The 24,264-nt window shown below is 42.9% G+C and overlaps 1 protein-coding gene across 8 annotated transcripts in view; it reads right to left on the reverse strand.

Moving 5' to 3' along the window:
* The window catches only part of LOC148659401 (talin-2), a 138,919-nt gene that overhangs the window by 23,093 nt on the left and 91,562 nt on the right, over positions 1–24,264 (reverse strand). For all 8 annotated transcript variants that reach the window (XM_088641585.1, XM_088641578.1, XM_088641579.1 and 5 more), the window contains 20 exons: positions 23,540–23,834; positions 22,385–22,551; positions 18,560–18,688; positions 15,617–15,730; positions 14,780–14,893; positions 14,264–14,398; positions 13,846–13,974; positions 13,341–13,443; positions 11,697–11,905; positions 8,911–9,030; positions 8,383–8,580; positions 7,545–7,684; positions 6,952–7,045; positions 5,996–6,085; positions 5,744–5,866; positions 4,141–4,284; positions 3,801–3,962; positions 3,268–3,408; positions 1,698–1,879; positions 36–168 (listed from right to left, as the gene is read on the reverse strand). In XM_088641585.1, coding sequence (XP_088497711.1) covers positions 36–168; positions 1,698–1,879; positions 3,268–3,408; positions 3,801–3,962; positions 4,141–4,284; positions 5,744–5,866; positions 5,996–6,085; positions 6,952–7,045; positions 7,545–7,684; positions 8,383–8,580; positions 8,911–9,030; positions 11,697–11,905; positions 13,341–13,443; positions 13,846–13,974; positions 14,264–14,398; positions 14,780–14,893; positions 15,617–15,730; positions 18,560–18,688; positions 22,385–22,551; positions 23,540–23,834 — 2,922 coding nt within the window. The remainder of the gene's footprint in view (positions 1–35; positions 169–1,697; positions 1,880–3,267; positions 3,409–3,800; positions 3,963–4,140; positions 4,285–5,743; positions 5,867–5,995; positions 6,086–6,951; positions 7,046–7,544; positions 7,685–8,382; positions 8,581–8,910; positions 9,031–11,696; positions 11,906–13,340; positions 13,444–13,845; positions 13,975–14,263; positions 14,399–14,779; positions 14,894–15,616; positions 15,731–18,559; positions 18,689–22,384; positions 22,552–23,539; positions 23,835–24,264) is intronic.

Raw genomic sequence — 24,264 nt, forward strand, 5'->3', positions numbered from 1 at the left:
ACTGGAAGTTCCAGGTGACTTCTGATGTTGATTACCTCCAAGGAAATGTCATCTCTCGTAGGCAGATTCTGGCTCACAGCAGCTAGAGAAGCTTGCTCAATATCCCGAATGCATTTATTAATGTTGTCGATGGAGTAGTCACATTCGCGCTGTCCTGGAGCTTTATCCCTGGATGAAGAACAAGAGGTTTCTTTTGCTTGCTCTTTTGTTCCATTATCATGCTGCGAGATGGGTCTGTAGGGGCTGTGAGGTTGCTTTTGCATGCAGAGATGTTTGCCACACTTGTAAGAAATGGTGCAGAGTTGTGGTTAGGGTTACGGCCTTGATCTGTAGGTTCTGGAAGGCTGTGGTTTTAAATCCCATGTGGCACTGCTGTTGTACACTTGTGCTTAATGACAACGCCCAGCTGCATAAATCAGTACAGGTGCAAATTGCTTTGGGGAGAAAGAGGCAGCCAAATTAATAACATGATTATGTATCTCAGAGTCTTGACAATCTGGCATTACTTGGCAGTGTAGCCAGCTGAGGGGAAGGAGCACTGCAGGTTTAGAAGGTTGCTGTAGGTTGGGCAAGGAGTTGTTTGCTTGTGACTCTTGAAAAGCAAGCCTCCTGTAAACTAGTTCAGATATTGCACTGATAAATGAAATAGGGGACAGTGTGGCACTATTCCCTGTGGCTATTTAACATCTGGAGTCCAAAGCATAAATCCATCTTGGAGGATGTGGCAGTGCTGGCTTTAGACAAGTGATAGATGGGCTGTTTATACTGAGATGCTGAAATGACAATTTACTCAGAGCAAAGGCAACATAGGGGTTGTAAGGCAGTACTGCGGCAGTACACTTAAGTTTACACTAAAAAGCAAGCTACAGAAAATGCCAGCACTAATGCAACTAAGACTTCAATGTGTATATTAGAATCGCCAGCGTAGGACCCAACTGCTTTGATTTTCCCAATTGCATTGATCTCTGCTCTGATCTTCACTGTCATTCTCATGACTCCTCACAGGGGAGAATGAGGAAGTGCAGGCAGACTCCTCCAATGTGCTCATCTTGGAGCCACTTGCCTTTCAGCACTTCACAGGCAGCACTGCCCCCTACTGCTCATCCTGTGCACTGCCGCCTGAGGGATCCTAGTCAGTGTCGGCTAGAGGCACAATGCGGGCTCAAAATTGAACTCGCAGAGCTCAACGTGTGCTTGGGCCTTGAGTGGTTCATCTACTCTGGACCCTGCTAAGCCTAAATGAACTTGGATCCTTAATTTCTGCAGCTTGGGTATTGCTTGCACTTCAAGAACTACAGAAGCGGAATGTCATGTACACAATAAGAATCGAGTAGGCAGATTGCCTGTTCCTGACACCAGAGCTGCATGAATGTTATAGTAAGAGATTCCCAGACTTTGTTCCCTTTATTTATCATTATTAGACTGGAACCCAACTGAGCAACACAAGTCACTAGGACCATCAGGAGCAGGGCACAGAAGCGCTGTTTTAGACAACTGCCCAAAGAAGTGTTCTGCTTCTTTAACAAAGCAACTCCTAAAAGGTCTGATATATATTCTCCTAGAATGAAAACCCAGAAATGCCACTGGGAAGAACAGGTTAGCTTGAACAAGTAAACTGCTTAGAAATGTAGCCCAAATTAATGCTGCATTTTATTTTTGTAAACATTTACACAATGTAGAAAAGGCAGTAGACTGACCTGATGGATGTGATCAGGCTCTTGATAGAGTCTGACACTGTCCGAGAGTGGCCAGCAAGAATTGACCAGGTTGGTGGATCCTTTGGGTTGATGACCAGAGAGCGGGCGGTCTTTATAAGGTTTGCTGAGCTGTCCAGCATGGCCCTAGCAGACCGCAGGATTGGCTCTTGGGCTGCTGACCCCTACAAAGTGTTTATAGAGGATTGAAATACATCATCAAACCTTACCTCTGAAATAGGACAATCTCTGTATGTTATATATCAAACACTGCTGGGGATAGCAACTTGCTATGAAGCAGATGTAGTTAAAAACTTTCTCTAACGATCACTCAAAATGATACAACAAAGTACTGTATATGGCTACAACAAAGGCAAATTAAATGGTAAATTAAAGGATCAAGCATTTTTCATAAATTATAGTAAATCTTGTTTATATTACACTTAACACAGAACATACAATATATTCAAAGAACTTGTGCCAATTCTAAAGCACTGGAAAATCTCTTGGCTTGGGTGAAGCGATGTAAATTACTGGGATAACTACTAAATCTCATACAATGCATAAAACCCTGACAAGCGGCTAAAAACCAAATACCGCATTTCTCAGATATTTTTTTCATTTACCTGCTAATAATCATGTTAACAACTTCAAGATTATACGTTTCTCATTATACTCTTCAGATTGTCTAAAGTTTATACTCTTGTATAAAATGCACACAAAACACGTGGCAGACTGGCTTTTTATAGCTGTTTGAGATAAAACAAAAAAGGCAAACAACCAATACCTTTACAACCTTTTAAACAACAACAAAACATGCATGTGAAAAACTCATATACTTCACTTTTTCACTTTCCCTCTGTTTTTCTTTATGCAGTAATAATTCTGCAGTGATCTACTCTCAAAATGTTATTCACGTTTTAAGATGCATAAACCCGATATGCAAAGCACAAAGAGTTGCCTTTTACACTTACTGGAAGTGTAGAAAGGAACAGGTGATGAGAAATTTGATAAGAAAATTAAATCATCTGAAAAAGCTGCATTTGGTTGCTCAGGTATATGTCGGCATCAAGTATATGAAGACGTTGATCGATGCGAATTAAAGACTGCTAAATGACAACCTTGGTTTGTTCTCACCAAAATGTTGTTGTAGAAAAATGTCGACAACCCTTGCAGAGGAGTAAACTGTTGATGCTCACAAGATGCATACTGTATATCATAACTCCTAATCAAGTCTAAGATGACTCAAGACTTGAAAAACAGTGTAAAGAAAAAAAGAGAAAAATCTCTTGTAGGCCAGACTAAGAGGATTTCTGTTCCGCCTCAAAGGGGCCTCAAAGTCTCCGTGAAATCAATTTGTTTTGCATGGAGGTCACTAATAGTCACGTTGAGTTCACTTTATGTAAATAAGCAGAGCAAATTACCGAACCTGAAAAACGATCGTCTAGCCAAAGGAATGGAAACTTGACTGTAAAAACACCCGGTCACTGCAGCTGCCATCAACATTACCTTATTTAAAGGGCAGCTAAAGACACAACATTTTTCGTCGGGAGTCCTAAACACACGCAGTTACCTCGTTACTGATCTGCGCCGGAACGCTGGCGAATTCCGGATTGGAGGCGAACGCCGTCAGGTTCTCCACAGCCTCTATGAGGGGCGTGGTGGCAACCCGGCACTTGTCACGGTTCTCTTCTGAGAAATCCCCGTCCAGAGCCTGAGGAAACCAAAACTCTTCACCGTGCCGCTTCTGCTTTTTATCACCACACAAAGGAAACAGCTCTGTGACGGTGAAGTGAACTATTCTGAAGAATCAGCGAAATAAACTACATGCAGCGATGACCGCAACAAGCCAACGTCTAACACCTTCCAAAGGACATTGGACTTCAATGCCACGACAGGTGAAAGAAAGCAGACATTAAACCCGACATCCTATCTTGCCGTTTTAAATTCCAGCAGCGTTCTGGAAATCTGTTACAAAACTGAGGAACTGTTAGAAGGCAGCTTGTCGGGTTATTCCACAAACTGAACAAATACATACAGTAGCAAAACAAAGATCCTCTATTGTATAGCAGTACACAGTAGCGCTTTCGTTAGAAGACAACTTACCTTGATTGTTTTGACAAGATTGGCGGTGCTGTTTGCCACCTCCTTTGCTGACTGCACAAAGTGTCGCTTGGCCACAGGATTGGCAGTTTTGGAGGAGGCGAGGCGACAGGCGTTGCACAAGGCGGAGGTGTGCTTGGCTACAATAGTGGCTGCAGACAACACCTGCCAAGCACATACATCTGTTCAAATTGCTGTGCCTTGAGCTGGGCTGTGCTGCTCTTTAAGAAGACTAAACAGGTGCAGTATTAATGATCGTGGCTTGTAAACCACTTGAACACATTGTCCTGAAAAGTTCCATTGTATGGGTCTTCATACTTTCTGCACCTCCCCTTCCACTCACCTGAGAGGGGCTGCTCGCTGGGTCCACCAGATTCTGACAGGCCATCTGAATAGCCTGGTTTGCACGTGCAAACTGGATGGGATCCACAAGGCCCTGATGGCCTGCCTGGCTGTTGGGGTCAGACACACCAACCAGATATGAAGCCTAAAAGAAAAAAAAAAGCACAAAGGAAGGAGAAAAAAACTCCAGAAGCAGCCTTTTAATCTGAACCCCCCCCCAGGTAAGGCTCTTGGGTTGGCAGGGGCTGCTGGAGAAATAACCAGACCGATGCCCTTCCCTTGTTCTGAAATTTGAACAGCCTCACCTGCAAGAAACACGTGTTCACGCCATTTACAGTATGAGCTGTGTGAAAGATATGCCAGACAACAGATATCACAAATTTGTTTCCACACTTCATGCTAAAGACTGCCAGACAGCTATGCAGGATTACAGCAGGATGAGCTGCAATACGACAAAGTAAAAAGCTGATACTCCAAAAGAAAAGTGTGATGGAAAAAGAAAAGATTTAGAGCAAAGCATGGTAGGCAACAATAATAAAAATGTTGCTCGGTGGATTGGAATTTGTTTTCCTTTTCCAAAGAGTGTAAGTACAACCCAGTTTGTTTAATCAAGTTGATGTGAATAAAAGAAATTAACTTAACCCATCCACCTTTAACAACACCCTTTAAAATGCCCTGCCTGTTGGAAAGCTTTTAAATGCTCACTCAAGCTTAGAGAAGATATGGATACTATTTCAGGGGAGGGGTCTCATATTAACATGAACTCCAGCAGTGCCGTGTCTAAGTTATTTCCAGTTAAACAGCTTTTCTATTTCTAGAGGCCTTGCTTTTTAATAGGGATACCGTTGATATCACTGAATCTGGGTCTCTTATTAATCCTAATATTAAAGGTTAAAGGTTAAAGGTTAAATCCTCCTGAAGGGCCTGTCATTAATGCTGGGGACAGCAGAGCAAAATGTAAACAGAGGTTCACAAACAACATGCCTGTGACAGGAAAAAAATGAGCTGTAGACACCTTTCTCAAAACTAATATATTAATTTAATGCAATGAACAAAACAAATTCTATGCTCAAAAGCCCTGGAATTCTATCTCCAAGGATATCAGAGAGTCACCTTCCCTAAAATCCAGACTCAAATCTTCAAAAAAGATTTTACTTAAAAGATATCCATGTCTGCCCTCTTTTACTACATTGTTATCTCCTTTAATTGTTTTCCTTACTGTAAGAAATTGGTTTTAAAGGTACTGTGTAAAGTTTAATATTAAACTCATAAAGGGGCGGTGTGGTGGCTCTGTGGCTCAGGATCTGTGCCTGTGGCTGGAAGGTCGTATCCCGCGGCCGGCAGAGGAATCCTACTCCGTTGGGCCCCTGAGCAAGGCCCTTAACCCCAGCTGCTCCAGGGGCGCTGTACAATGGCTGACCCTGCGCTCTGACCCCAAGCTTCTCTCCCTGTTTATGTGTTTCATGGAGAGCAAGCTGGGGTATGTAAAAGACAAATTCCTTATGCAAGAAAATTGTATATGGCTAATAAAGTGATCTTATCTTATCTTAAAGCTGAATTCCTGCATGAAAAGCTACGATGTCCGCAGCTGACCAGGGCCTTACCTGACCAGCAGCCTCAGTCAAGCCACAGAGGGCTTTGGAAGCTACACTGACACACTCCCCAAACGCTGGCAGGTCCCCCGTCTTGCAGTTCTGAGAAATGCCTGCCATGGACTCTCCGAGAACCTGTGAAAAGACAAATACGGATCACGACTGCACAGCCTCAAAGTAAAATGCATAACATAGGTTGAAACAAAACAAGGCGGGTATTTCCAGTTATCTACGGTTTTAAAATCAGCTTCTGCACGTTTCTACCTTGGAGTTCTCCATCACACTTTCAATGCAGTCGAAGTAGGAGAGATCGCTGATGGGCTCGTTAGGGTTATCCAGCATTCCCTTCACAGCCTGAAAAGCGGGTAAGAGCCGCACAGATTACATTTTGGTAGTCATAACACAGAAAAACAATATTTAAAAAACCACATTAATAAGATGTCTACAGGAAGAATTTCAGCAATGCTGTATTCTTCATCATCTTGTAATCGTCTGCATTGATTGGGAACAGTTGTTACTGCAGTAAGGTTCACTGTAACTAAGGATTCAAAATATTTTCGCTAGGCCCCAAATGAACGCTGCAGAGAGGTGAATGAGAGATTTAGAGTATTTGGCACAGCCTTGCATCAGAAAGCAGTCTTTTGTTAATATGCATTTCATATTTTGGACATCTGGAAGTTTTCTTCACAGAGTGATGGGTATTCTTAAAGCAAAGCAGCACAGGTCAACCATTACAAGCCACGTAGTCAAGTGATGATCACAGAGGAAGCGATATTGAGCACAAGGAGGTAGGGAACCAGTCAATACAACGTACAATTATCTCCAGTATGGCACAGCACACTGTGTGTATTAATTAAAATGAGTTTTTAAACAAACATGCGAGGGGCTAACTTAATAATACATTTTGTGTTGCAAAAACAGCCAAGAGGGTTCCAGAATGCATCCTTTTGTCCTGTAAAAAGCTGATGTTCTTTTCCACGGACAGAATATTTGCAAATGGAAATGCACCGCACAAGACATATTCCAGAAGGAATAAAGGAAATTCCAGCTGGCAGCTTATGTCAACCAGCATCATAATCATGTAGCTCTCTTCCACTAAGTCACAGTAGCAGCGGTATTTGAAGGGGGAGCACATGATATGATCCATTTTAAGTTATAATTGATTTATTGAAAAAAAGCACACTTCTGCACAGGTTTGACAGAAACTGGCATTACTGTACCTCCAGTTCTCGCAGAGCATTGTCACACTCCTTCTGCCCTGGCGCCTGCTGGGTACACAGTGTGATTAGCTGGTTAATGCTCTCCGTCACTGCTCTGAAACACAAGGGTAACACCAGGGCTCAAACAGATCGCTCAGCCTGACTCCACAGAAACCACACTGGTATGACACAAAAGCTTGCTTCTGTGCAATATAAAGTGAGTACATTTAATCAAGTACAAACACTCCTCTGACTTCCAAAAAGGAAGCTTTTCAGCATCAATGGGCACAGAACATACAGTCCAATTACAGCAGAGGAAAAGAACAGACTTTACACTTCAGGGCGGCTAATAAAAAGACCTACAATACAGTGGTATTTCTTGATGCAAAATTGGAAGGCTGAATGTAGTGCACTACTGTACATTAAAACAAAGAGTTACCATTTGATGCAAAGTGCTGACAAATTGGAATGAAAATACACAAGGCTGCAATAATTAAGACACGTCAGATTATTGCTAGACGGGCACTTTTTACAGAAACTGGACCATTGTCTACACTGCTCTGAAACCATAAACGGTATCAGCATGCAGCTATGTTAAATATTTAGAGCCATACCTTGCTGCTGCTGCCAAAAGGTTCTTGGCATTGGGTGCTCCAGGGTCCACTGAGAGGGACTTGGCAGCTAAAAGCAGTTTACTGGAAGCCATGGAAATGTTCTTCAGGTTTCCAATGACTTGGATCTGGTCCTCCTTGCACTAAGAAGGTGAAACACAATTGCATGTTGAAAACAAGGCCTTTACACACTGCTGACTGGGCACCAAGTCAAGGACCATACTGCAGTGTGGAACTCCTACTCCTCCTGCCCCTGTTGCAGTCTCACTTGTTCAAGAGGTCACCCCCAGGCACGTGGTTTTGGGCTCTGAGCTCGGGCAACGCTGGAGTCACATGCGTCAACGTGGTATTCTTCTAGAATGGTTTTCTTGTCTCATCAGTTCTCTATCAAGGCCGATCTGTCCTCCGTGCCAGGCACAGGCATCCCATTCATCGGAACTGTCCAGATGTGCAACTGATTCTTCCCTCCCATTCTTCTGTGCTAATTTATTTTTTTCAACATTTCCGCAGCTAACAGCTATCACCTGTGGTGATGTCAGTCATGACCCGGCAACCATTTTCTTTATTAATCATTTTGCAGAACTAGAGAATTAAGATCCTATTAAGGCTTAAGCAGACAATAGCATTTCTGAGTAAACCTGTTAAAATGTATGAATCAATTATCATAACATACTACACAAAGCAATCAATTCATGGTTATACTGAGACAGACCATCTTCTACTAATGTATTGGATTTATGCTCACGATACTTAACTAAAGGCAAAATGACTCTGTTGATGTTAACGAAGAGGTTCATTGTGAATTCAGCTCACAGATGCCAGCACATCAATATTGGATTACCTGAGTCTGGCCTGCCATTTCAATCCCAGCATCCAGGAATTCATCAAAGTCCTCACTGAATTTCCCAGAAGCTACAGCCAGCTCGCTGCTGGTGCCCCTGGAAGCATGGACCACCTCCCCAGCCGAATGGTTGAGATCAGCAGCAGCCTGGTTCAATTCACTCTGGGCTTCCTGGAAGGACTTAGTGCTGGGGGGCAGCTGTGGGATGAGTCAGAAGGCAAGGTTACCATCTTCGATTTGATCTGAGGCCTAATCAACACCAAAACCTTGAGTTTCGTTTTCTATGTTGGAAAAAATACCCTTAAAATTCAATTTGTACATGGCATTCTTTACAAAAATGTCTACTGGATATATTATTAAACTGGTAGTCATTACTTGGTAACTAATTTGACAGGTAATTTAACGGTTCTGAGACGTTTGAGACAATCATGGCAGCAACATGGAGTTGTTGCTAGGGCTCTTATTTCCAACATGGAAAAGCTCAAGGACCATGCGATGAGCAAGCGTGAGTGGTCCTGCTGAACTCACAGAATCCACCAGGAGCTTCTTGCTGGCTTCTCCGATGCTTTTCAAGGCCATGTCCACATCCTTCTGCCCCGGCAGACAGTTCACACAGTTATTCAGCGAGTGGGACACAGCCTTTGCCACCTGAAAAACAAGAAATGTAGATGTCAATACAAGCCGCATGTCTTTTTTGAAATCTGAGCTCAAGCCACTAGTCATTTCAGAGCTAAATGATATGATGAAAGCTACACACAATGTTTGCTGAAACTTAAAAAAAATTAGGTGGAGGAGAAAACACGCAAAATTACAAACAGAAATGTCAAACCACAGCTTGTCTTGTCACCCATGAACATGCTTGCACAACACAATAATTGAATTTCAAGCTCACTTTCAAAAACTTCTACCCAAGACCAGGTAATTCTATGTAATTTGCAAGTTGGGGATATCAGGGTATCAAATTCTTAATTACATGATAATCACCTGAAAATAATAGGGGCTACTGATAATACAAAATATTACACCAATGTAAAGTTTTGCATTGTAAAGCGTTTATTCAGCTGTTTATATCACACTGTATAAATGATGTATGTGTAGTAAGACAGTACGTTTACTTTTTTAAATCTATAGTAGAGTTTAATTCTTTGGCTTTTACAAATCTCTCACTTTTGAGACAAAGGCATGACAATTAGCTCTCTCAGAAGACATATCAGAACGCATGACCTCAGAACTGAAATAAAGTTATAAAATGCAGATGGCAGAAAAACAGAGCTGAGCTTAACATGCCCAATTTACACTTCTGATCCAAAAACGCGCTGCTTGATATGTTTGTTTCCCTGAAGGCCTGTAGTGAAAACAGGAATCTTGCTCTTGTGTTACTGAAACTAGAAAACGTGTCAGAGCAACTCTGACCATGAGAATGTAAAAAGGAACAAAATTAGATATATTTCAATAAATTAGAAATCTAATGGAAATAAAAGTAGGCAGGTTTAATAGTGGAAAACACAGAAGACTGTTTAAATACAAGGCAATTCACACAAAGGATAGATGAGGAATGGCCAATTTACACATTTCAACCTATTAAGCACATAAAGCTAAGGAATGTACTGTCTCGCATAAATATTTGTGCACTTTACTGCAGTTTTACTGCAAAACGCAGTTGACTCATTTTCTATATGCCTCCTCTTATCCGATGAACAGTTGTTAATAATAATAATAATAATAATAATAATAATAATTAATGTCTTTGAAAGAGTTAAAAGACCTAAAACGGAAAAGGACAATAAAAAAAAATCATAAAGTAGCTACATCAATTAACTCATACATTTAAATACAGGAAATGGATGAAGTAAAATTTGAAAATGTATCTAACTGATAACATACTCCAACAGACACTGGGCCAAGAAAGCAGAAACCTCATCCCAAGATTTCATGATGAACTGTCCCTAAACAGCATTAGCCAGCTTTGCAGCTTTGCAGCTTTGCAATGCAGGCAGCCCTTAGACAGAGTGTAAGGATAATTTTCTCTGCGGCTGTTGAACACGCCAATGAAATTTTTAGTAACGTTGTGTGGCACTACGGGGGGGGGGGGGGGGGGGCATGTTCAGTGTGGAGATGGAGCCTTGGATGAAGGGCAAAGCGCTACCTTAGAAGCCACAGCTGGGAAGGCTCTTTAAAAACACACTGGACACCCCGCAATGGGACAAGCAGGGCCAGCCCCGGAAGGGGAGGATCATTCCACCAGCCACCCCGGAGGGGGTTGTACCCGAGCATAAGGCCGTCGTTTTTTTCCATCGTTTTTACTTTTTTTTTCTTTTCGCCTGTCCTGTTGGGTATCTCTACTGGGGCAGGCTGACCTTCCACAAGCTGAGTTTCTACCTGGGCCATGTGCTCCCCCTGCCTGCTCTCCCAGACTGGACCCCGTTCGATGGGGAGAGTCCAGTCTGGTCCCCGCCGCCAAGCGATAGGGTAAGTCCAGCCTGGGGGGGGCGCGCTACATAACGGCACAGTGACGCTTTATTCAGCTGTACTGGGAAGCTTTTACCGGCTCTCGTCGCGGCTCCTTCCTCTCCCACATTGCTACAGCTGTATGAAAACAGCTCATTAATCATTATTAAGAAGAGATAAATGGGTATTAGGTCTCACTCTAGTAGACATTACAGGAGCCACTTACTACCAAGGTGTTGCATTAACAGGACACTCCCAAAATGTGGAGAAAAGTGTTGGGTATATTAAAAAACAGCACAAAAAAAGTTTCCTTTTTTTTTTAAATACATAATGCGGCAAAATGAAAGAAGGCTAACGACATGCTATTGGCATGTTAATGACATGTTCACTCATTCACACTGTTACAGTACCGGTGTACACAGTCAAACTACTGGATTGAACAGTTTTCAACCAGACTGATATCTGGAGGTTTTTCTGGTCAGGAAAAGGGGATGAAAATCTTAATGTCCTCAAGACAATTACATGCCACCAGGGTATTCATTCGATCAGGGCGACTCCTTGTGAAAATCAAGCATGGTCACCCCAACGCTTACTTTAATTCATTTACTTTCCATTTTTGTCTTGAATAACTGGAACATGATGGTGCCACAATTTATTACAGCAAACTACCGAGTGACAACTTTATTGTCACTATTATTTACAGTTATTTACTATTCTTTATTATTAAAACACATTATTTATTTAAATCATACGATGTGCTGGAGTATACTAAAATCCCGCCCAAAAAGTGCCGAGGAAAACGATTGTACTGCAAACATGCAAAATGTTCATTAAACCTTTATGAGGGACGTCGACGGCCTGCCCACCTGTGCCAGTCTCTGCTGGCTCTCGGCGTCGCCCTGGGAGACCAGGGCCTGCTTGGCCTCGTGGATCAGCATGGCGGAGCCCTCCATCACGTCCCTGGCTGAGTCCAACATGGCCGCCGCGGCCTGGGGGTCCACGGTGGAGGCAGCGACTCCGCGGGCCGCCTGGGCCAGAGTCTTGAGCGCCTGCGCCGTCTCCCTGGCTGCAACACCTACACAGGCGTTACCGGACATTAGCACACATATTTCTAACCTGCCCAGTTGGTCCAGCGCCACCTTTCCTGTATCCAACCAGTGTCTAAGCATTCATTCCTGGAAAAAAGGTTCATTTTACACATGTTCCCCACACCTTCTGCTAGCTACTGTCCATGCCTAACTTTTACAATCACTCAGTTTTAAATAAATTGCTTTCTGGTGTAAAAAGCTAATCTTGTAAAGTGAACAGTGCCAAATGGAAAGTGTTTCTCATGGGTGATATTTAAAAGTCGGCAGCCTTTGTTCCCGATGATTTGAAGGATGAGCAAAAGTATAAAAACACTCAAAATGACAATCTCCTTCATGGATTTTTTTTGATGCCTCAGTCAACGGAACATCACAGTTAAAAAAAAAAAAAGAAAATCTCTTTTCTTCAAAGAAACAAGTTGGATAGTAAAATGAGGCACCACTGGGGATGTGACCTTTATGTACTATATTCAAAGCCGGAGGAACTAGGCAATTTCCATTATCCAGTAATACATGCTAATGGCATGCTAAATGTATTGAAAATAAGATTAATGAGAAGAAAGTATTACCCTAGGCTCTGGTGTAAATTCAAGCTTTCAAATCAAGGGACCAATAAAGCAAAATCCGTCCATCCTAATTGGAAAAAGAACTCATTCCACAAAATAAAGCCTGCACCGTGTGGTAACCAAGCTGTGTTAAAGCACTGTAGCCTGCTTTTATTTAAAATCGAGACTAATACACTTAATAGAGAAATGGATTAGCTGCTGATCTTCCTAACCAGCGGATGAGTAATCAGTTCCTCGAGCATGTGTCTCTGCTCAGTTTGGGACTGTCCCCTGTTGGCAGATTAAACTAATTAGGCAGTGGATTAGCCTCACTGTCATTCCTTTGTAAACTGCAACTCTGTGTGCACAAATGCAGAAAAATGGACACTAACAGCAACTTTAATGTACAGTATAAAATATAACCCCTATCTACAGCCACTTTGTAGTGCAAAGCAACTGACTGACTAGCCTAATGCCCTCCCTTGCACACAGAGACCATAGACCATGGGAGTTAACCCTTGTGTGAGAGAGGAAGACTTCCAAAAAGGCAAACATACAGGAGGAAAAAAGCCTAAAAATAAAGAACTAATTTTTAATCTTTGTAACGGGGGCTTCGTGTTTTCTTAACAGCCCAAATTAAGAGATGAAATGTTTATAGATGCCAACATCCATTCCTCTGCGGAAGACATGTCTCAAGATAATACAGATAAAGATAGACGGAAAAAAATCATTTGTAAATGATAGCAGTTGCCTCGGGATTTATATTAGCATACAAAATGCAAATGTCGTCAGAGACCACAACTATGAAACGAAGGAATAATGAGAGCTGCTGTCTCCGGCCTGGCCTGTGTGTGTCTGAGGGGCAGTAACAGGGCCGTACCTGTGTAGTGCTCATTGCCCTGCGCGGCGCACGTCAGCAGCTGTGCCATCGATGACCCCACAGCCTTGGACGTGCTTCCCAGGTCCTGAGCACACTTCTCCAGCTGCACACAACATACGAAAACACAGCCGTCAGCGCAGTGACTTTTTCACTTCCTGATCTTGCCCTGGTGCTGTTCCATTAAAAACTCTATTATTCAAAAGGTGTGTTTTTTAAACATCAGTTCATGGTGACGTACAATTAAATACATTTGGTAATTCAAGAAATACATTTTACTGGTTGAGGATTTTCACTAATTCATTCATATGAAATGATATGCAGTACAGGCTCAGGGTCATGACTTCTTTTTGAAGGGATGACATTGCAGATTAGTACCACACAATAAAGGAACAGACCCACAATGCCATTTTAGTGTTTTTTTTTTGTTAAGTCCAAAGAAAATTCCTGCTTTGTCTGCAGTACGTGCCTGTGGTGGTCTTGATCAATTATTCAAAAACACACTTACCGACTCTCCTGGAAGAGGTTTTAACTGTCCTTCGGCGGCAGCCATCTTGGCATCCTGGAGTTCATTCTTCAGGGTCTGAACTGCAGTGAGGGCCGACTCGATCTCCATCGGACCACAGGCCTCGTGGGCCTTAACGACAAGCGCAACAAAACGCATTCCTTCACTCTTTGGAGTTTTGTGCTTAGGTTTTAATTGAATAAACAAAACACCAATACTAAAAAAAAAAACTATCCCCCATGGTTTAAAAAATTGAGATGATTAAACAACAGGATTCATTCAAAGAGAAGGAGTACAATGAATTACAAGCTTAGGTTGAAAAAGTCAAAGGTAAGATCAAATACATTCTTTCAGGACTACAAAAACATCCATTAAGGATGAAACAAAAAAGGGCTTCAGCCTTTGGTCACTCTCCCTGTACCTTCTGTGCTGCAGTCCTCAGTTCAGCCAGACAGGTGGCCAGGTTCTTGGCGCACTGGCCCAGCTGCATTGCTGCAGCCTGGTCAGTTACGGTTGGGACAGCGGATTTTGCAGACGTCACCATTCGACTTCCAGGCTTTGAAACAGCAGAAGGCAGAGTTATCTTTGCTTCATTGCGGCAAGACACATTCCCGAGAAACGCAACCTGTAGAAATGATTACAGGTGTACGCCAGACTGTTCCAGGTCTGCTAGTCACATGGGAGTAGATGGGGAGAAATGTGCTTGCGTTCTTCAAGCTGGAAAGATATCTAGACAAACATGTCTGTGTGCATCATGAACTGCATATAAATAGAGCTTTTACATTTATTTTAGCACTCACCTAAAATTACCAAGACAGGCGACAACTATAAAGATTTGTTAGGGGAGGTGTTGATGTACTTAGTCTGTCTGCTGCTATCCATCTGCTCATGAATCATCTGGCTCGTGCTGCATACGCAGGACCCGTAGCCACAGTACCTGTAAGAAGTTCTGGCTGGCGATGATGAGTGCGAGCTGGGCACTGAGGTCCTCTGGCTGGGCCTGGCTCCCCCTCACACCCTGAACCAGCTGGGGAATGTGGTCTGCAACAGCCTGCATAGTCACAGAACACAGACCTGCAGGTCAGCTTCAACGTGATTAACACAACCACACTGAGATACAGACCCATTGTTATTGCATTTGGGTGGTGGGGTGTGGTGACTCTGTGGGGGCGGGGAGGTGGCTCTGTGGCTCAGGATCTGTGCCTGTGGCTGGAAGGTTTCCGGTTCGTATCCTGAGGCTACTCCGTTGGCCCCCGATCAAGGCCCTTAACCCCAACTGCTCCAGGGGCGCCGTATAAATGGCTGACCCTGCGCTCTGACCCCCAGCTTCTCTCTCCCTGCCTGTGTGTCTCGCGGAGAGCAAGCTGGGGTATTTCGAAAAGACAAATTCGTAACACAAGAAACGGTATATGGCCAATAAAGTGATCTTATCTTATTTGGATGTTTACAGGATACACCCAGATGCCTCAAAATGGAACCAATAATTTGCAGGTTTTTCCTATATTGGAACAACGATGTATTTCAAAAGACTCTTATGTGCTACACTTTTAAGCAATGTCTACAAATACTGTAGCTGGGCTGGATAAACTAGAAAGGTACAAGTCAAAAGCAATCCATTTGCTCCTGCTTTTTTGTGCACATCTCATCTTTCTGACTGTAAATGACAGTCTCTGTAGCTGGAAATGCCAAAGCTCAAGGTCTTTAGTGCATGAGCTGTACAGAGCACATGCCCTGTTCTTCCTGTACCAGACCCCCCTGCCTGCGTCTCCAGTACCTTGCAGCTCTGGACCAGCTGCTGGTGAGCGGCCGTGTTCTTGTTGGATGCTGCTGCATTCTGGGATGCAGCGATGGTCTGGGTAGCAGCTGCCGCAGCCTGCTTAGCAGCGTTCTAGAAAAAAAAAGTTTCCATAATAAACACTTATTAAATCAACACTGACATGAGGACACCCCTGAAACTTTAACTGGACCAAAGTGCCTGTAAGAAACTTTTCAAGACAAGATTAACGAGAGGCTCATTGGCCTTGTTGGATCTTTCCGGTCTAATTAAGTTGTGCAAAGATGAAAGAAGGAAGATTTTAGGCAGTTTGACAGTCAAAGAGCATAAAATAAATGTTAATTCATAGGCTGCAAGAGGTTTTATGTTTACAAAATGATACAGTGTAAGCCTTTAAAACCCTGTACTCCTTTAAAAAATACTTTTCTTAACACATCAGGGGATCCATCTTGACACCTGTATTTCCACAGTGAGGATAATAATAATTGCTTACACTTATATAGCGCATTTCTGGACACTCCACTCAAAGCGCTTTACAGGTAATGTGGATCCCCTCCACCACCACCAATGTGCAGCCCCACCTGGATGATGCGACAGCAGCCATAGTGAGCCAGAACACTCCCCACACATCAGCTATCAGTGGGGAGGAGAGCAGAGTAATAAAGCCAATTCAGAGGGGGATTATTAGGTAAGGGCCAATGGGAAATTTGGCCAGGACACCGGGGTTACACCCCTACTCTTTTCAAGAAACACCCTGGGATTTTTAATGACCCCAGAGAGTCAGGACCTTGGTTTTTACATCTCATCCGAAGAACGGCGCCTGTTTACAGTATAGTGTCCCCGTCACTATACTGGGGCATTAGGACCCACATGGACTGCAGGGTGAGCGCCCCCTGCTGGCCCCACTTACACCTCTTCCAGCAGCAACCAGGATAGGGAACTGACGCACCCCAACGCTCACATTACCGCCTCTTTCAGAGTTGTCTGATATGGCAGGTAGAGATTGTACAGGCTAGGCTACACTATTGGACGAAGTTAGCAATGTGTAAAGGGAGCCAGGAAAGGAAAAGACGGGAAGATCACTGATGTTCTTTCATCTTTTTTAATCTCATGCAGGCTGGAAGGAACAATACACAACAGGGCAAAAATCAGTCATGCTTAAAAAAAACTCTTTACATGTTAAGTACTGCGCACAATATGAAACGCTGCTGATATTGGTAAGCCACAAACTGCATTCTTTCATAGAGTCATGAGAAACAAAAAAGAATTCCACCATCTGTGGGTGGATGAAAAAAAAGTTTCAAGAACAGAAATAGCTTTGTCCTGTGATACTAAAAAGAAAGCTCAGATGCTGTCCTTCCAAAGTGCAGAACAGAATGGCCTCAAACATTTCACGACAACGCAAACATTTGACTACCAAAAACATTGACTTCCACAGAAGAGAAAATTAACAGAAGTGGGGGAAAAATAGCAGGTGGATCAGATAAAGATTATTGCGCCTTCTTTTGTGATCTAGAGAGAGAGAATAGTTGAGGAACAGAGAGACATTTCAGTGTCAAAGAGCAGGAAAATTTGATGGGAGCAGCAAAAATGGGGAAAATCTTGCATTTGAGAAAATAAGTCCTATAAAAGATGTCCTATAAGCAATATAAAAACAACTCAGCCTTAGTTTTAGATAAGTGAGTACTAAATTACAACCCTCTGTTCCCAGATATTTTTCCATTCCTCCAGCTGTGAAATTAGTGTTCATCAATATGCAGCCCTAGAACTGGAATGGAATGTGAAAAAATGCAAAGCGGAAGTCAACAGCAGACTTATTCCTTCACACTGACAACAGCCACCGCCCAGTCCAATGCTTGACCTTCCCACAACTGTGCACGACTGCTAGGAATCAAAGGGCTGAGGTCAATTCTGACTGAAACAGAAATACAGACAGAGAGAAATTGTTTTGGCTATTTCCCTCTACTTCGTAATGGTGCTCTTGGTCCTGGCCTTTATTTTAATCACTCCCAGCACACCTTGATAAAAGCAAAATGTCTATGACGTGGACAGGCCAGACGGGTGAAACCTAGAGCACTAAGTGCAGGATGCATTTTAGTTGGACATCCAGCTAATATATGTACTAAAAGCAAAATACAATAGAGAGAGGTACACCAGCTCTCAGTCAAAGAGTGTGGCATGATGAGGATGCTGAGCAATAGGTATAGGCATCTTGCTTAATCAAAACAGAGTCTGAAGCCCCCTGGGATGAGCCACCACCTGATGTAGCTCCCCCCCATTAGTCTCCCACTGCAGCCAGTCTGGAGGAGTGAAAGCAGATGGTGGTTCATCTCCACAAGCTCTGACTGACTGGTGCTCTATTTATGTGCTTCTCTGTAACTGTAAATTAAAACAATATATTCTGTATAAAACGTACTTTTAAGTATATTTGGTGGTAAAAAAATGTCATTACTGATTTAATGACAAATGGTACTCCTCATAAGCTGTGAACATACCCAGAGCAGTCTTGCTTATAAACAAAACTTATTTAATGCGAGTTGGCCTGTAAGTGTACAGTCAATTTGTCCTGGCAAGGACTGAGGATGGTAAAACGCAGATCTCCAGCCCGACGGCTCTCAGATGATCTGTTTTTTGTGTTCTATGCCCGTCAGACTTGAAGACCCTAGCTCACGGCACACACGACTCCCATGTGACCAGTCTGTGAGCGCGGCCTCCCTCTCCAGGGCACCCACCGAACGTGCAGCGCGACACATCAAGAACTCCACAAAACCAGCGCATACAGAACATATTTCAGCTTTTATTTTCTCAAATGTGATTTTCCTTTACGCAGCTCGAGGCCTGAAGGCAAACCAGTTGAGAAACGCCGGCCGCCTGCAGCCACTGGGCCAACTAGCTCGCTCCAGCGCCCACCAACACCAGCCACACAGCCCAGCTGCTGCTTACCTCCAGCCTGTTGATGAGCTTCTTCTTGATGGCGTTCTGGGCGGCGGCGTTGGTGGCCACCCTCAGCCCCTCTGCCGCCTCCCTCAGCCTCTGCTGCTGGTCCTCGTTCTCGGGGTTGGCGGCGGCCCCCTGAGGGACACGGACATCCTGTTCAATGCCTGCTGGCACGGGGGGCTTGTTTCATAGCGACACTGGGTGCCGATATTTTATTTTTGTCCTCCTGTCTGTGTTACTCAGGCCAGATGTTCCTGTCCCAGTGGGAGCTGTGCTGGTATTGAAAGCAGTCTCCGTGAGACAATAGTTTATCCTTGGACAACTTCAGAAAATTGTCATGCTGAACCCTCCACTGATTTGTAACACTGAGCCAAACCAAACTTATCCTTGTTCTTTTTGAATGTCACTTACAAATGTGCCTGACTGTGGCCTTAACGAATGTGCCTCACAAATGATTCAGAAATGAAAACTAATACCATTAGCAGGGCTCTACTGTATATTGCATTGCTATTCTTATATGGATTTAGGGTTAAGCTTGGTGCAATTTAGTTAATTAAGAGGCAGCCTGGAAAAGCACTGTTAATGCCACCCAGATCTTACCAGCTAAAGCAAACAAACACAAAATGTGATTTAGTGTCTATAAAGCTTCCAGGTGATGCATACCACTAATGAATATTAATGAGTATTTAATATTCTTCTGACTTACCCTTTTGCATACATTAACAGCAAAGCATAATATCAAATGATGTCGTGCATTTGCAAAGGAGCATCTCCAGCAAAATTGAAGGCACAAGCAATCACTGTGAAACATGTCCGATAAAACTGTAGAACTGCAAAGGCATAAATTCTACATATCTACAATTCACAGGGTTCTTATAAGAACTGCTATGGGCTGCGGTGACTTTTAAACCAACTTCCATCAGCATAGTATTTCACTCATATTTCTTCACTGCATAAATCTCCCATCATCAGGATAAATATCTTCCCACAAACAAAACACAGCCCAGAGACTGAACAACCTTCTTTACAATGCATGGACTGTAGACCGAATGGGAGACTTTTTGGAGCAATCCTAAAGATAGGCATCACAATGGGTCAGTTTACCCAAAGCAAGAGATGAAAAACCATCACAAAAGAAACTTATTTCCATATTTCATGCGTTTAGACAACTGCCTGACTAAAAGCAACATGCAATAATGCACCTTTTCCCTTTGTCACTCCTTTACCTTCCTTAAACAGAACGAGCAGAAGACTCCATGTCAGCCTGTTACTGTATGTTCTTTCATGGCACAATGGGAACAATGTGCTAAGACATGACAGAGAGGTTTTCATTCCTGGCTTTTGCCAATTTCCTGCCGCATTTCTCAAGCCGGAAACTGTGCTCTTACAAAACAGCTTTTGGAACAGTGGAATAAACACGAGGTGGAGGTGAAATGTCAATTTTGAGCTTAAACGTAATAACGCAGTATCATGAAACCAGACCCATGAACATAAATCACAGAAATCATTTTCTCATTTCAATTAGTTTACCATCTAGGAATTTGCAGCATTTTCTTAAAAACAGTTAATTGTACTATACATTTAACCCAGATTTCACCACCTCCTCATTTTCTGTCCTCCATATTTGGAGCAAAGACAAGTACAATGTATCTTCCCTCAGCACAACTAAGAAAATATATTTAATTCTCAACTGTATACTATAAAAAAAGCAAAGAGGCATTAAAGAGTCAGTTTTTTATGGTTACCAAGGAAACAATCAGCACTGTATTCTCATATCCCTTAATAAAGCCAGTGATGATGTGACTAATGTGCCACAGATCAAAAGCATTAGCGACAAGTGATCAGCTATCTTTTCATTTGCCTTGGTATTTCACATTAATAATATCCTAGTAATGCCCAGGATATTGAAAGGTGATAAAGAGTAATTTGTGATGTTATTTCACATTTCCAAAGGGGGACTTGAACCGGAAATCAAGCGAGTTGATCCCTTCAAACACTTTTACACAAAGCAAAGTGTTACATTTGGAACAGAAACCAGGTTTATCTTTAAACTTACACACAGCGAAAAGCACTGCACCTTACTGAATTAGAATGGGTAACCGCATGGGAGGCAGTTTTTCACTGACAAGAAGTCTCCATAAGACAAAGGGATGATATGAAATTTACGTAACAGCTGTTCTATGCGTTTTATAACATGAACAAAAAAATCAGTTCGAATCATTTTTGTTTTAAAGAAGATGCCGATCGCTGAAAGATCACACTGACAGAACTCTGAAGAATTCCAACATATTGAGCCCATATGCTTCCTATTATTTTCAAAGTGAAAAGGGTGCCTCTTTCTGAAAAAGCCTCTTTTAGTTCTATCATGCCATTTTGCAATCACTTTGGATTAAAATGCAATTCATGTGTTAAGTCTTTTGCAGAGGCTGTGGCATTCAAAGTCACCTGGAACAATTTCTTGAGGACCTAAGGTCTTCTGGATTTTGTTCCAAACAGAGTAGTCAATTGAACTACTGCATGTCCTTTTTTAGTCTTTAATTTTGTAAGATTTTTTAATGTTTTTTTTACAACTGCTTAAACACAGCATTCACTTCATTAAAGCTACAGATACCTATAAAACACCTCAAAGTCTGGATAGAAGAACAGGTGTTGCACGCAGTTCAATAATTAGACCCATTATGCAACTGAGAGCTTGGGTCAAACAAAAATCAGATGTCACATGGCCTTTCAGGAAGCAAGTTTGAAACTCCTAGATTGGATAACCGGCAGTCTTTGAGCAGATTCAAATTTGAAAGCTTGACAGAAAGATCGTTCGTCACAAGCTTCAAACAAGCTGAGCAAGGGAGGAATGAGTGAAACACATTTATGTCTCTGTCTTTTTTTCTCCCCAAAGGCACAGGCTTCTCAGGGGATGTCAGGAGCTGTTTTCACTCTTGCCTACACTGAATAGGTCACCTTGTATTTAGAGAAAACAACCTGCTCTTGCCAGAGAATTCTGGGAAGCGGTCTTAAAAAGAAAGGTCGCAAGCATACGTTTTTGAGAAGGGTGTTTTCTAAACAAAACAGGTACATTCGGCTCGGCAAGTATATGGAAACACTTACCTCAAGAATTATAAATCCAGAATTGCTATGCAGAAAGTACATTAATCTGGGATTATAAAACGAGACTGTCAACAGAACCCCAAATTAATTTCAGACGAAGCTGGGAGGGAAGACAGATTGGCAAGGTGATTCATCAACTTACACGCCTTACCTCTTTTAACACCACCCCAGTGCATGGAATTCATATTAATTCTAAACTTCAATCTCATGATTTTTAGAAAATTATTACAGATTCATGAATCCTCCGTGTAAAGTTGGAAGTAATATATTATGAAAACTTAAATGCAAATGGAGTGTGCAGACAATGTGGATCAAGATGTGCTCTTTAGTGTATTCTTGCCCATTATTTTGACCATTTTTCCTGCAGTTAATATATTATTTCTGCATCATTCTGAAAGTTTTTCCAGCAGGATTTACTAAGGGGATTTAGGAATGAGCCTTCTACAATTAATAATTCTAAGAGTTATTTGGCACACTATCACTATGCTCATACTGTTAGCCAGTGAACTTAGAGAGGCTGAAGAAAGAACAACAGCTACTGCTGCAGTCACTACAGGGTGGCACCTTTACATCTTGGTGGACAGGGCACAAGGAGTAAATTTAAGGGCAACTCGGTGACAGCTTGGGCTTGAACCAGTAAGGTTCTGGGAGGAAGTTGGTCAACTTCACTATTTCAACTGGAAAAGCAAAAACCATTAAACAAGGATGAGTCTCTCTCCATCTCATTACCTTTGCAGCCTCAACCATTCGGGCTGTAGCATCAGCCAGGAGCTTAGCTGCAGCAAGAAGCTTCTTGGAGTTGTCCACATCTATTTCGGCCTCAGCGTCCGACCTCATAGCGTTCACTAAATCCGAGGTGGCCTGGGCCAAGACTCTTGCCTGACGGACCATTTCCCCTGAAAACCACAAGACAAACAACGGAATAAATCAGGCACAAAACGTTCAACATCTGTTTTAAACAAGACGAGACAGAAATAAAGATGTATCCAAATCATTCCTTATATTCTTAATGAAGGGACAGCATTACCCCTTTCAAAACCTATTTGTTTGGCATCAAAATTCAGGGATCTGGCACGGTGTTCCAGAGTCATGTGCCAACAACCGAGAGCGGGCTGGAATAAAGAAAAGAGTTTCTCTGATGTTTTGTTTTAGACAAGTGCATCAAGCAAGTAAACCTGCCAAAACTCAGTTTATCTCAATCTAAGCAAGGGCCAAGACTTTGAATTGGAAAGTGGCCCACTTTCTTCTTATGAACCTTTTTCCTAAAACCTAATAACACACAGTTTTCAATATTGAATTCAGAGCTTATTTTATGACTTATCACAGGCAAGTTGTAAACCCTGAAATTTATTTCACCTATACCCTCCTGTGAACCCTCAAGCTCAAGCTATCCCAGTCTGTGGTATTGTACAGAAGAATCGCATGAAGGAAGGGTTGATGGTCTATAAGGAATCCGCAATTCCTGCTAAACACATCAACTTGACCCAAGGCACATATTTACATACCTGAGCCAATGGCCTTCTGCATTACATCTAGCAACACTAACACAGACACTCACCCCATTCCCAGAAATGAAAGGAGTCAAGGGTGGCAAGTGGTTAGTTCCCCTGCCACACAGAATTTGGGTCCTGTTCCCACCTCACAAAGAGATAACGGGTGTCTTGAAATGTTCCCTGTGCGTGTAGCTCAATAAGTCTCTGCGCCACCCAGGGCACGGCCCAGTTTTGGTTCCCTGTAGTTCTGGGATTGGCTCTGGGGTGCTGCAACCCTTACCAGGAACAGGTGACTTTCTGATAAGAGCTGGGTTAATGCAAAAAGTCACAGCATCCCAATTCACACATTATATACTCGCTGCCCGGTGAAGGAGACTCTCTCGGTACTCACCAGCGTCCCCCATGGAGCTGAAGATGCTCTCCGTCACGGTCATGATGGTGTCCGTGGCCTGGTCGTAGCGCCCGATCGGCTCCCCGCGGCTGGCGTAGTGGCGGACGTGCTGCAGCAGGTCACTGAGGGCCTGGCTGACCACGCTGGCTGCTGCGCTCACCTGCTGCAGCAGCTCCCCGTCCTCGGTGGCAGACTGGCAGGCCTTGACGCACCCCTCCACAGAGCGGTCCACCAGCTTCCCGGCCTCGATCAGCTGCTCCTGGCACACTGGGGAGCTGATAGTGGGGCTCACCACCTGCGGGAAGAGCAAGAGGCAGCAGGGCAGTGAGGCGCAGACACAAATAAGATGGGCACAGAGCTCCACATACAAACAAGAGGGGAAAAATAAAAACAGACTTACTTGATTCCCAGACTTATTCACAACTCAACATCACACCACCCTCAATGGATAGCAGTAAATTAAACACGCTATCAGGAGGGCACCTTCTGTTTTATCTCATACAGTATGTATAATTGGGGTTAAATGCAATTATGAATCACCGCCACATAATGTAGTTTTTTCAATAGCATGTTTGATTGAGCCTTCATACCACTGCAAATGGCAATTGTTAACAATTGTTGCAATTGATAAAAATTATTATATATAATGTATCACATACAGTATAATACAGTATATCTATAATTACCAATTGAAACATTTGATGATAGCTTGTTGCAATGATAGG

This window comes from Lepisosteus platostomus, chromosome 7 (genome assembly GCF_059453375.1).
Source record: "Lepisosteus platostomus isolate fLepPlt1 chromosome 7, fLepPlt1.hap1, whole genome shotgun sequence".
Classification (NCBI taxonomy): domain Eukaryota; kingdom Metazoa; phylum Chordata; class Actinopteri; order Semionotiformes; family Lepisosteidae; genus Lepisosteus; species Lepisosteus platostomus.